The 14,105-nt window shown below is 45.6% G+C and overlaps 1 protein-coding gene across 1 annotated transcript; it reads right to left on the bottom strand.

The window, feature by feature from the left end:
• Window positions 1-12,640: 12,640 nt before the first annotated feature.
• Window positions 12,641-13,473, bottom strand: LOC114588607 (histone H1-like). Its single transcript, XM_028714016.2, has one exon. It carries the CDS (start codon window positions 13,409-13,411, stop codon window positions 12,764-12,766), a length of 648 nt encoding a protein of 215 aa, XP_028569849.2. The 5' UTR covers window positions 13,412-13,473; the 3' UTR covers window positions 12,641-12,763.
• Window positions 13,474-14,105: the final 632 nt, after the last annotated feature.

The following is a 14,105-nucleotide window of genomic DNA, read 5'->3' as shown; positions in this document are numbered from 1 at the left end:
AGGTACCACTGTACCCTCCAACATTTCTCCAATGAAAATAGGGACATCCTAAGGAAAAGTGGAACATTCTGGGATCAAGTCAGAAACCGGGACTTTTTCTCTAAATCAGGGGCATCCCTGGAAATAGCGGGTCTGGACTTGGAGGGTCTGATAGGTTTCAAAAGCGATTAGACACATGCATGCAGGATAAAGCTATGAGTGGCTGCTAGCTCCAATGGCTGTGCTACATTACAAGAACATAAGCTTCTGAATATTAGTTTCTGTGATTCACAAGCTGAGAGTGGACTGTTGCTTGTGGGCTTCCACAGGGATCCGAAGGGCCACAGAGAAAACAGAATGCTTGACTAGTGAGATTAGGCTTCTAGCCTGATCTGGGAGGTTCTTTTTATGTTCTTTTGACATGAGAAGCCTTCTACTGTGTCAGACTTTTTAACCATCTAGTTCAATATATTCTGCACGCCAGCTCTCCAGTGCTCTTCTGGCCATGATTCTTTTAAGGGGGAGTTGCCGGAGACTGAACTCCACCCCGAGTTTTTTGTTTTTCCCTGAGGAAGAAATCCCTCTCCCTTTTCATAACCCTTATCTAGTCCTCCTGACCACACCCAAAGCCTAACTAAGTGAGAAGTTTCCCAACCTTTGGTCTCCAGCTGTTTTCAGACTATAATTCTCAACATCCCTGACCACTGGTCTTGCGAGCTAGGGATGGTGGGAGTTGTAGTCCGAAAACAGCTGGGGACCCAAGATTGGGCAACACCGCTAAGCAAGGCCTCTGCAGCTCAGAGCTGGCCAGTTACTGAACCATGTGATAGTTCTGTAGGAAGCCTGGTCACATGGTTGCATCACAGAGCAACATTGTGATGACACAGTTACTTACAGGAATAAGGCAGGTGTTTCCCAAATCCCATAGGTGTACTCCTTTTTAAATACGATTATCAACCTCGCCCTTTTTATTTTGATTATCATCGTCTTGTCACCCTGATCAATGGACCAAACGAAATAGTAAATGTGGGTTAGGGGTTGTGGGGTTGTACCTGCTAGTCCCATTCCTGACCTCCATTAGTTGATTCTGCTCTTCTGTGCAGAGTCAATGTGTCTACCGCATGCATATGCAAAGACCCCATGAAGAAGAGATGGGCCCACTCATGCAGATCAGCATCAGGACCAGCGGTCAAAATGTTGTATCTCACACATGCCTGCCCCTTGTCTTGGCCAACTTAACAGGGCTTATATTTTCTTTACAGCACCTTGAGGGGACCTGTGGCCCTTCAGATACTGTTGGCCAAAAGCTCCCATCACTCCAATCATTGTCTCTGCCGGCTGGGACTGATGGAGTTCCAACAACATTTGGGAGTGCTACTGGTTCCCTAGCCCTGTTTCAGAAGGCAATACTGGGATTGGAACATTTGTAAAAAAAACCTGCTCTGGAGAATGTGAGCTGCTGGGAAATGGAGGCTCTTTATCTTCCCTTCCCATTCACACCACGCCTCCTTTGAGCGGCAGGCAGGCAGGCGAGGCCATTGTTAAGGGAAAAGGCCAGCAGGGCTGTTTCTTGAGGCTCTGGTGGCCTCTCTGGTGTGGAGTGCCTGCCATCAGCTCCGACTGTTAGCCCAGATTAATAATAAAGTAGGTGCTCTTGCTTTTTGTGGTTTTACAAAGTAGCAATCTAGTATTGAAAAAAAGAAGAAAACAGCTTTTCCTGACATGGAGATGTCTCGTGGGGGAAAGTGTAACCTGCTGAATTTCCATGCCAGCTCTACTTTTTTTAATAGGACGAGGGGGATGGAGCAGGTGGGGCGAGTTTATGAAAGGTGTGTTCTCAAGAACAAAACGGAGGAAAGTGATTGGCTGTTGGGAACAGAAGCAGGCTGGGATTGATTCCGTTCCATCTATAAATACTTTGGACAGGAGTCACACGAGTCAGTCTCATCAGAGGCTCCATGCAGTGAGTAACAGAGTCCCAAAGAAGGGCAGCAACCCCACAAGAAGTGACAATGATTGAGGTTATGGCGCCTGTAGGAACACAGGCCCCAGTTCCTAGGAGAAAGAGGCCAGGCCGAGGCAAGAGAGGAGAAGCTCGTTTCCCCGAAAAGTCGTCAATAATTACGAGGTCAATGCAAAGGAGGAGAAGCTTGAATCCTGGTAAGACCATCAAGTCCCTCCCTAATATCTCAGGGCTCGTTGTCCAAGCGATTGCCGCAAGTGCCTCGAACGGCCTCACCCTCACAGAGCTGAAGGAAGTGCTCAGCGCCAAGGGCTACAATGTGAGGAGGCAAAGCCCCAGAACTCAGAGGAAAATGCACGCCTTGGTGTTGAAAGGCGCCGTGGTGCGCATGACTCACAGCGATGGCTCAAAGTTTTTTGTCATCAGGAAGCACCAGAGCAAGGCCAGCAAAATATTTGAAAACCCCAAAAGGACTGCCGGGGCGAGGAAAGTCCGAGTTGGGCGAAGGCATGGCGCACGCACTGGCACAAAAACGAAAGGAGAAGCGGAGCAAGCCAAGAGCTCTGCAGATAAGACGGGAGAGGCTCACCGGAAACTCCGAATCCCCAACAGGAGGAGACGATGCCCCAGGAAAAATGGCTCTGCCCGGAGGTCGCAGAGGCTTGCCGAAAAAGCTGCTTCTGGCACGTCTGAGAACTCGGATAGCAAAGCCGAAGATCAGCGCTGTTCCAGCAGGAGTGCTGCATCTGCTTTGAAGGCCACCAGGCACCTCAGGAGCAGGCCTGCCTCTGCGGAGAAATCGAAAAGGGCTAGCAGCAAAAGCACTTCGGAAAGGTCAAGGTCTTCTAAGAGCAACAGCACAGCCTCTCCGAAAGGTGTGGGGAAGCCCTACAGCAAGGAAACACCCAGTGCAAAGACAACAAGGTTCTGCAGGAGCAGAGATGTTTCCTCTGCCAAAGAACAAAACCCCAAGGGGAAAGCTGCGTTTCCCCCACGAAGGCCCAAGCGCAGAGCTAGACGAAGGAGATAGCAGTACCAAAGCCCAAGGCAGGAAAGGCCTTAGAAAGGTTGCATTTTGCTAATATAGATGTGTGTCTTTTTTCAGAACTATGTAAAATTCAATAAAGATAACTAATAAGCCCAAACAAGCAGCCTGCAAGAATAGTTTTACTGACTTATGAGCCAGAGTATTTTATCTATTCATAGGTATTCATAACTATTCATAGGCAGCCAGAGTATTTTATCTGTTCATAGGTTTCGATTCAAAGCCATGGCCACTTCCGAAGAGCCCCCTGGATCAGGCCAAAGGTCCATATATAGTCCAGCTCCCTGTTCTCACTGCAGCCCCACAGATGCCTGCAGACCCTCCAAGTGTCCCTATTTTCCAGGGACAGTCCCGGATTTACAGAAGCCATCCTGGTTTCTGATTTGATCCCAGAATGTCCCACTTTTCCTTAGGACGTCCCTATTTTCGACTGATGAATATTGGAGGGCATGGAAGGACGTCCCTATTTTCATCGGAGAAATGTTGGATGGTATGGAGCTAAGTGACCCCCGAGCCAAGGCAATAAGTAATTATATAACCTTTAGAAGACATTTGAAGGAAGCACTGTATAAGGAAGGTTTTTTTAAAAAAATGTTTAATGTTCTATTTTTATATACTAGAAGCTTCCCAGAGTGGCTGGACCAACACAGTCAGATGGGCAGAAAGAATATAATAATAATAATAATAATAATAATAATAATAATAATAATAGTTAGGATGTCCCTATTTTCATCAGAGAAATGTTGGAGGGTATGAAAATATCTCTCCCTCTCCCCTGCCCTCACTCTCCAGCCCCGTGCAAACCCCTTCCTCTCACACTTCCAGCTCCACCCCACCCTCCCAAAAGACAGCCATGTTTTTCTAGGGGCGGGTGGCAGCCCTAGCGTGAGCCCACACCATTTTGCAGTCCTATCTCCCCTCCTCCTCCTCTTTCAGAAGTGGCAGCCATTTTGTGTTATGCCACACGCTCCACAGCAGCCATTTTGTGGCTGCCGCCTGTTGCGCTCTCCTGACATTCCAAATGGGCACACTGGCCCTAAAAGCTTGGTGGTCTCTGGGTTGCCATTTAGGTACCATCTATCAGTACTCAGTATCTGTGCTTTTATTATTGCAAGGAATGCCCTTCTGTCCCCTACTGTTAAACATACCACAGGTTTAACAACGGTAGCTACTTGCAGCAAGGAAACGGAGGGAACACATCCACTCAGACTGCTTGTTTTAAAACAATGAGCAATAATGGTGTTTAAGGGTTCCTGAGTTTCAGGGGTTTGCTGCGAATCCTTCCAACACATCCTTTTTGCCCTGTGTATTGGAGGTGCCAGCAACTTCCTTGGCTGGTTGCAATAGCACAGGTAACTTTTAAGTGAGTGCTGTGAAATGAGAGAGGTGAATATTTTCCCTGATACTGATAGCTCCTTGTTGCTATCAGTGAGTGCACATTTTGCCATTGTAGCGTAATGGTTAGAGCAGGGGTCAGCAAACTTTTACAGCAGGGGGCCAGTCCACTGTCCCTTTGACCTTGTGGGGGGCCGGACTATATTTTTTGGGGGGGAAATGTATGGATTCCTATGCCCCAGAAATAACCCAGAGATGCATTTTAAATAAAAGAACACATTCTACTCATGTAAAAACATGCTGATTCCTGGACAGTCTGCAGGCCAGATTTAGAAGGCGATTGGGCCAGATCCGGCCCCCGGGCCTTAGTTTGCCTACCCATGGGTTAGCGTGTCAAAGACTTGGGAGACCATGGTTTGGATCAACACTCAGTCATGAAGCTCACTGGGCGACCTTGGGCCAGTCATTGTCTTAGCTAAACCCACCTTACAGGGTTGTGGGGGGGATGAATTTGGGGGAGGGGACCGCATATACCACTGTGAGCTCCTTGGAAGAAAAGCGTGGTGTATAAATTTAATAAAATAAATCAATAAAATCTATATTGTATGAGTGTCACAATTAGGACATAGCTGACTTCCCATAGTAAGCCTAAGGTAGCTGCTGTGGGTGACTAATTTTGTGTTATGTCATGCTCCCCACGGCAGCTATTTGGTGACAGACGCCCCCAGCACACACTCAAAATTTGAAGTGTGTCCATTGGTCCAAAAAGGTTGGCAACCCCTGCTCTATGATTCATGTTTCCCTTTGCTCCCTTCCCCCCCCCAAACTACAAAGGCTCAAAAGCTGTACCTTTTCCTCGTAGGGGGAGTTGTTCTCACTCCCTGATAAGTTCAGTTTCTCTTTTCTTTCTGCCATTTTAAGTGGTTGCAATTACTGATCAAAAGGCTGCATCTGAGACCGTGGAAAGAGGAAAATCTGTGCTGTATGCATCTGTATGCAAAACCCCAAATAGAAGGTTTTGCCTGGAAATGTAGGCTAAACTACTTGTATCTTGTACATGAACTTGCATTGGTTCTTATCAGTAGTGGTTCTTAGCCTGATCACAGAATGATGATGATGATGATGATTTCAACTATGCTGAAATGGCAAAGATGACCGTGAAGATCAGGCACCAAGACGATAAAAATTAGTCAAGAGTAGGAAAAGTTTATAGAATATCTTAAAGACCACTGTAGATACTAAAAAACGTTAGCAGGATTGTTGTAGCATTTGTAATACGAGTTAAGGTAAAAAAGGAGATAAAATGGATTAGAAAAATGTAATTGGAAACCGGGGGGGGGGGGTGAGTTCAAGGGATCTAAGTAATCCCATAAGTGTAGAAATTGAAAATTATATGAGTGTATAAGAATATTGTTTTAAAAAATGAAATAATAATAATATTAATAATATACGCCACCCATCCACTGTATTCCACGTGTTGACAACATTGTGGCTGGATTACTGCAACATGCTCTACATTGGGCTGCCCTTGGACCTGGTTCAGAAGCTCCAGCAGGTTGCAGAAGGCAGCAGCTAGACTGATGATGAAGGCACATACCTGACAACATGTGACACATCCACTACAAGCCAGGCTCAGGGTCCTTATATCAATTTACAAAGCCCTGAACAGCTTAGGTCCAGGGATACCTTAGGCACCACCGCCTGACTGACACCTTATATCCCAGCTTGATCACCGAGATCACCTGCTGGAGTGTCATTGGTCATTCCACAAGTTGGCAAGGCTAACCTCATAGTCACACGAAACTGAGTGACTTGAAACATTGCCCCTTCCTGTGGGATACTTTTCCAACAAAGAATCAGCAAGCACCTTCTGATTTAACCTTTAAACATACACTGAAAACTCTTCTATCCCTCCAAGCTTCCGCAGACAATTAAGAAAACATATTTCTGCAATAGTAATAATATTATAATATAATATAATAATTTTATTATTTATACCCCACCTATCTGGCTGAGTTTCCCCAGCCACTCTGGGCAGCTCCCAATCGAGTGTTAAAAACAATACAGCATTAAATATTAAAAACTTCCCTAAACAGGGCTGCCTTCAGATGTCTTTTAAAAACAGGATAGCTGCTTATTTCCTTGACATCTGATGGGAGGGCGTTCCACAGGGCAGGTGCCACTACCAAGAAGGCCCTGTGCCTGGTTCCCTGTAACCTCACTTCTTGCAATGGGGGAACTGTGAGAAGGCGCTGGACCTCAGTGTCCAGGTTGAATGATGGGGGTGGAGACGCTCCTTCAGGTATACAATAGCTGAAAATCTCTTGTTTTAAAATTTCTAGGGGTGTTTTTTTTTTAATTGTATATGTGCATGGTTATTGTAATCTGCTTTGGTTTTTTTAAAATGAAAAGCAGAACACAGTGCAAATGACTTTATAAATAAATATATGCACACAGACTTGATAGTTCTCACTCAGAATAATATGCCCTTTTTTCCTTATTGGATAAATCAGAATCTCATTCCTTATTGGTTTACAGGCCTTGACCAATCAGATTTAGGAAGGCTTATTCCCTCCCTGCCCCACTTTAAAGTGTATGAATGAGGCACTTTAAAGCCATAACATTCACACGGTGCTTTTGCTGTAGAGCAGGATGGAAAGCAGAATTGTGTCTGCTTGTGGCACGACTAGGAGGGAAATGAGAGTCAAGACAAGGACTCAGTCCACAAGGGCAAGGTTGCAGTTTCCAGTGGTTAGAGTACACAGGCTGCTTCAGAAAGGGAAGTAAGCAAAGCAAATTGAAGCAGGAGCCCCTGTCTATCTGGCTGCAGTCCTGGAATATCTCAGTGCTGAAATCCTGGAGCTGGCTGGCTAAAAGCAGTGAATTATCCTACACCGCATCCACCTTGTTATGCAGAATGATGAGGAGCTGCAGAAACTGGTAGAAGGAGTAGCCATTGTGCAGGGTGATTTTCAAGCTTTGCTACTGTCAGCAAAACTGAAAAGATGATGAACACAAGCCGTGGTGAAGCTGCTGGATCTTCCAGTGCGACAGTAAAATCCGGTCATGCCCCTGTCAAAGGACAATGAAGACATTTTTCTGCATGGTGTCAGAAAACGCAGAGGCTCTTTTCAGAGCCAATCCAAATCTAAGAGCTGGAAAAGAAGTAGTGTTGAAGACTCATTTTCCATAACTGATGAGTGAAAAGTCCCTTTGGCTGCAATTGTACCCCCAATTGCTTGGAAGTTCCATTGAAATCTTTGCCTGTATGTTGTCGAGAAACCAGCTCGACATCAGTAAGAAATCAGTCTCACACCAAGATGACTTGAAGAAAAAGCTTTGGCTTCAGCCGTGCCATGTTTATTGTGTGCAGTAAAAAATAAATCATCCTCTCTCCTCCAGCACTGAGCTTGCTCTGCCTGGTACTCCAAGGTACCAAATCAAAGGAATGTAACCTTGCTTTTGCCCACAGACAAAGAGAGTGTTATGCTACGTGAGCCAATCATTAGTCTAGCATGAGGTGATCACGTGCTCATCATGCTCTTAGCAATATCTCGTGCTGTAAAATCACTCTGCAATAATAAGAACTCTGCTCATGCTCTTATGTACAAGCAATCATTTTCCCACATGCCCTCTTTTCTTGTTTATATTATAAGAGGGACCATTAGTCAGAATCGCATTCCCATTACCTAAGCATTTATATTTTGCAACATAAATTCCCCTTGTAATCCCTGTGGTGGGCCTTGGTCGGAACCACCATGCAATACATTGGGAAATCAAAGAAAGCAAGCATTGAATACATAATAAAACCAACAATACATGCAATTACAATCAATAATAAATTTCTTAACCATAATCCATTAGGTAACCAAGAAAATAACCAGTCCCATGGATCAAAACCTTCAGGTGGATTCAAAGGATTATGGGCTATCATTTGTTCCATATAATCAATAATAGCAGAAATATTGGTTGATTGATCAGTTATATACATACAACAATGAGAATGAATTAAGGCATAAATTCCACCTTTAGAGGCAAGGATTACATTTAAAGCATAAAAAGTTTATAAAGCAACTTCTCTCATTTCTGACTTTTTTTTGTTTTTTTGTTTTGTTTTTTTAATTATTTTAAAACAAAGATGATAGAATTAAACAAAGCTTCGGTCCAATTTGCCACAGAATAACCATAAATCAGATTGAAGTAAATATGCAGATTTACTGCTCTTTCTCATCCAGTTGAACCAAACATAAAATCTCTACACGCAGCCTGTTGTTCATAGGTCATGTAGGTTGTGACATTATTAACTGAGACTTTCGGCCTATCACTCATAGTGGTAATATTAAAAAAAAGCAAGAAGATCCATTAACATACACATAGGTCCAATTACAATATGGATAATGACCTAAAAATATACTGCTATTATGATTAAAACAAAAACAATAAGACACTATTTCTGCAAGTGATAAAAACAATGGGAATAAACTTATATGATTATCCTTCATATTATTGCTAATCTTATATAAAGCATTTACTGGAATGCTAGAATACCACCACCAAAAAAGGCTCAAAGCTTCGAGAAGCTTTTTTTAAAATCATTTTTCTCAGCAGCTAAAAGGCACTAGCCAAGCATATTTCGCTTCAAGCATATTCCGCTTGCTGTAACTAAAAAGATTGCAACAAGGTCGAGAACAGAGGCCATTGTTTTCGCAGACCTTGCTAAAGAACCATATTGCAACTTGCTTTCTGTCCGGGAACCATGCCAAAGCACAAGAATGAAACAACTGGAACACACTGAAATCCCCTCACCCCCTCCCCTGCCAAGAGTCCACAATAGTTCCAAGACAGCTTTCTGTACATGCTCAGGGGAATACATCATAGGGCAGGACTCCTGAGGGAGGAGAAACAAAAATATCTGGGGGGTAAAATCCAAGCGATGCCGGTCCGGCGAGGGCATCCTTCAAAGCCAGGTTCATTTCCCAAACAAGAGGCGGCAAAACTGTAACGATAAGTGGTAGAAACGGTGGCTTCCCAGGGGGAAGGGGGGCCAACGCGATAGGGTTGAAGATGGCCTTTCAACGTGCCAGGAAACACTGGAACAGCTATGGAAGGTGACGTTATCCAGGGCACATCAATATGGCGATGTCTCCAACTGCAATGCGGGTTGAGGTCAGGTGAGAGGTCATCACCGGCAAACAGCGTAAAATACGGTTTCAAGGTGCTGGTGTCTCCTTGGGCGAAGACGAGGCAACAGAAGAGCGCCAAAGTCGAACGCAAGAAATCGAAGAAGTTGGACCCTTCCACTGTGGATCTGGAAGCAACCTGTAAGACACTAGAGGGCGCTGCAATATTTCTTCCTTCCAGAAATGAAGTTCAGCAGGCGTAAAATTCCTGTTGCCAAATAACCAGAGTGACCAATATGTGATCTAAGATGTGCTTCATAAAATTGACAAGTCCTGGCCTGTATCAAAGATGGGGCACTTTGTGCTGGAGTGACATTGCTGTGCGGTAGATCTGCACTGCGCACGAAAATAGTCCACTTTGCCACATCCAAAGCAGGTTTTATCCTTTGCAGGAGTCTGGGACACGGTGGAAGACAAAGCTGTGGCTAGCAGGCAAGCTTTATGTGTCTCAGTGTCCACTGACTGGCAGGCTTTAAGCACATCCCCAATGGCTATATTGGGAGTTGTCATCAAAGGGCGTAGTGCTTGCTTACAGTCCTCAAACGCAAGCTGGCGGACAATCAGTTCTTGGGCTGCTACGTCCTGAACTTGCCACTTGAGGGTATTATACAAGCGATCAACAAATTGTCCATAGGGCTTTGTAGGGCCCTGTCTGATGCTGCCCCACCGGCCATTGCGCTCATTTTTTTCATCAGGCACGGCGGACAGGGCCTCCTGAGCGGCAGCGGTGGTGGCTGCCCAATACATAGGATCAAGGGCCAACTGTTGGGCAATGGTAAGAAAATTGCCTCCTCCCGTCAGCCCATCAAGAACATCAGTTTGGGTCAGCATGACGGGGGCTGGGGGTGCAGGAGCAATCACAGGAAAGAGATTTGGAGTATCAGAATCAAAAGGCAGCAACGGAGCAGTGGTACAAAGAGTCTCTTCTTGGAGAGGAATGGTAGAAGCGGTGCCAGGTGCCTTGGGTGGAGGAGCGGGGGGTGCTGAATGCGAAGAATGCAGAGGAGGGACGACAGGAGCCGAAGGAGGAAAAATGTCTGTCTGTTTAGGAGGCTGATAAGACGGTGCTTCTGAAGGCAGCATGAGGATTGGGAGGGGGGGCAAAGGAGCTGAAGCAGCGGCCAGGAGGAGATTTGTAGGAGTTAGGCTTGAGATAGCCTTATAAACCTTACAGCAGGCATGCAAAACTTTGACATCAATCTGAGGGTGGTTTTGGAAAAATTGTCCTATTTTTTCCCAGTCTTTTAAACTATAATTCCCATGCTGAGGAAACCAGGGACAGTGAGTATCCAAGGCTTCTATAAGCGACTTGATGTCAGCATCTGAGACGAGAAGGCTGTTGCTGGCCAAAAGAGATTTAAGGTCTTCAAAAAACTTTTTCTGTGGTGGAGAGAGAGACTGCCCCATAATGGCAAAAGAAAGGGGGGGGTTGGGAGCACTCACCAGGGATCCACTAGGTGGATGAACGACGCGTCTGCAGCCCTTGCCGGGCGAGATAAGTGCTGATAAGTCCGTAACGTAATCCAGAATCACATACACGGGGTACCAAGGGAGCACTCACCGGGATCCATAGCGGATGAAAGACGCGTGGTGAGCGCTGAACGATGAGAAACAACGTGGAGTCCGAAGGTAGTCACACGGGGCACCAAATGTCGAGAAACCAGCTCGACATCAGTAAGAAAATCAGTAAGAAATCAGTCTCACACCAAGATGACTTGAAGAAAAAGCTTTGGCTTCAGCCGTGCCATGTTTATTGTGTGCAGTAAAAAATAAATCATCCTCTCTCCTCCAGCACTGAGCTTGCTCTGCCTGGTACTCCAAGGTACCAAATCAAAGGAATGTAACCTTGCTTTTGCCCACAGACAAAGAGAGTGTTATGCTACGTGAGCCAATCATTAGTCTAGCATGAGGTGATCACGTGCTCATCATGCTCTTAGCAATATCTCGTGCTGTAAAATCACTCTGCAATAATAAGAACTCTGCTCATGCTCTTATGTACAAGCAATCATTTTCCCACAGTATGTATAGGATTCTTCTGCTGCACGTGTTTCAGATTTTATTTTATGGATATTGTAGAGCTGGAAGGGATCACGAAGATCATCCATTCCAACCCCCTGGGATCTTTTTCCCAGTGTGGGACTCGAACCCATGACCCTAAAATCAAGAGTCTCATGCTCTACCAGCTGAGCTAAACCTTATTGTTAATTATAAAGTATTTGGAACAAAAGTACAGGGCCAATAACTTAGTTTCCTCCCCACTTCTCTAATTCCTTTTTTTTTGTCTACTGATACTGGAAATGACCATTTTCAGAAGGCTGCAGTTTGGAGTGGATTTTTTTGGTTGTCAGAAATAAAGCCAGTGGGTCTTCATTTCATGGGTGTAGCCAGGGAGGGCAGGGGGGACAGTTGCCCCCCCCCAAAACCAAGCAAGTAAATAAAAATACTTAACTAAAAGTAGATATTGCAGCAATTTTACAGAATTTTCTGAGCACTTGGGGTCAAAAGAACGTAATTTAAAACAACTGTCATTCAGATATTTCATTCTGAATCTGCTAGACAGAGGATGACCAGTGAGTCTCCTGTCTCCCCCCAACATAAATCCTGGCTGTGCCCATGCTTCTTTTTACAATGTTGTGCTGAGATTTGGATTAATATATATTTAAAGGTACAAATCAATATTTTGTTAAAACTGAATTGATCTGAAGCATCTCTGTAACCCAGTCTTTAGTTTAACACGCATAAATTGGATTGTGGCTCTCTGTTTTTTTTATTTATTTCGTAGAATGTGCAAAAATAAGTAATGAAATAAACAAGAAAGGTATTTTTATGGATTAATACTGGATTAGCCCGAACTTTCAGTGTTTTATCCATGCAACAACCCTGTCTGGTGGGCTAGGCTGAGATGGTGACAAGTCTATATGATCAGACAGACCATAAGCTCTTATCAGACACACCATCCTGGCTCTTTTAACACCTGAACTTTCCACGAAAAGCCACCAGAAGGTCCTGAGTTTCCACACCACAGCACTCTCGGTTTTTATTACCATCATATTTAACCTTTCGATTACACCTAATCTAAAACTACCAAGGCGAGAAAACCAGATGTCAGGAGACGAGCAGTACTAATAGGCAAAGCACTTCAGAGGTCTTTAAGCAGCGCGCTTTTAATCTGGAAATGCAGCAGCTTTCAGCGAGTCTTGAGTGGCTCTTAAAAGAGCCTTTTTAAAGATATTAAAGTAAACTGCCGGGTTTTCTCTGTATTTAAGAACTTTTCACCGTTGAATGCTTGTCGAGCTGCCGTCTCCTGCCAGGGACGGCGGTCTTTCTACTACTTCGGACACCTTTTGGTTTAGAAATGGCCGGCTGTTTCTTCGGCAACTTCTTTCTCGGCTCCCTGCTACCCGACGCCGGCCTTTTGTGGGCAGCCGCCGTTCTCTTCACTTTCCTCGCCTCAGGCTTGGCAGATTTCTTCGGCAGGGTTTTCCCGCCATGCTTGAAGGATCCCGAAGCTCCGTTGCCGGTTAAGCGGATCAAGACCCCATTCGATACCAGTTTATGCAGCTCCCGTTTGAGGTGGCTATTTTTGTTCCTGTTCAGGTTGTAGCCTCCTTCTCTGAGGAATTTCTTCAGGGCCGCCAGCGACACGCCTTTACGCGAGCTGGAGCCTTCGAAAGCCATCAGGATAAGCTTAGACAAAGGGCCGGAAAGGCGCTTCTTTCCTCTCCCCGAGGATTCGGAAGTGGACGGTTCGGAAACAGGTGCAGGCGGAGGGGCGCTCGAGCCTTCTGCCTCGGTGTGAAGTACGGGGCTTCCCTGCCGGATACCCTGTCGGGTTCCTTGACGCCTTGGCCCCTGCCGAGTTCCTTGACGCCTTCCCTGTCGGGATCCCGGCCGCCTTGCGCGACCCATCCTTCCACCCTCCCGCGAAAGCAGCGCGCTGCCAGCTGTCCGGAGCACCACTGAGAAATAAACCGGCCATCAGGGTATATATAGTGTGGCGAGGATGACGTAAAAGAACAAATTTGCATATGGCCGTCTTTTCTCCCCCACCCCACCCCCGCCTTCCTTCTGTCACACCGTTGGAGAGGACCTTATTAGTGACAGTTTTCACTCAGGTCCGATCTTGAACTCGCCGACTGCATGCCTAGCTTCAATATTACCACCGCGGGGCGGGCGGGGGGCGGGAGGAGAGAGAGAGATGCGGGTTTTTATTCTTTTTTACTATCTTGTATCTAATCCTTTGTTTCTTAAATGTGCTGGTTGGTTGGGGTCTTTTTTGGGGGGGGGTACTCACCCCCCACTTTCCAGGTGCGAGGAAGCACAGGAGGCGCCTAATGGGGAATGGACGAAGGTAACATTAAGCTAACGTTTAGAGCAGGTAGTCGCCGAGCTGTATGAGAGCTCCTGAAATTTGATTCCGCGATGATGGAGCTGCCTGCATACTTGGCGTTCCGTCCCCACACGTTAATTATTGCGCAGTGCAACGGATTTATTGTTTATTTCAAATGTTATAATGCAAGAGTGGCAAGTCTCTCAAGGTGGCGTCCAGAAAACATGCGTCTGCAATAGCCAGAAATCAAAAATATTAATACGCACGTGAACC

This window comes from Podarcis muralis, chromosome 2 (assembly GCF_964188315.1).
Source record: "Podarcis muralis chromosome 2, rPodMur119.hap1.1, whole genome shotgun sequence".
Classification (NCBI taxonomy): domain Eukaryota; kingdom Metazoa; phylum Chordata; class Lepidosauria; order Squamata; family Lacertidae; genus Podarcis; species Podarcis muralis.
Note: the sequence above shows the minus strand (reverse complement) of the source record. Positions and strands in the feature narration are given on the sequence as shown.

Bases quoted from the DNA above. Each gene is read 5' to 3' on its own strand.
- LOC114588607 (XM_028714016.2), bottom strand. From the start codon at position 13,411: ATGGGTCGCGCAAGGCGGCCGGGATCCCGACAGGGAAGGCGTCAAGGA.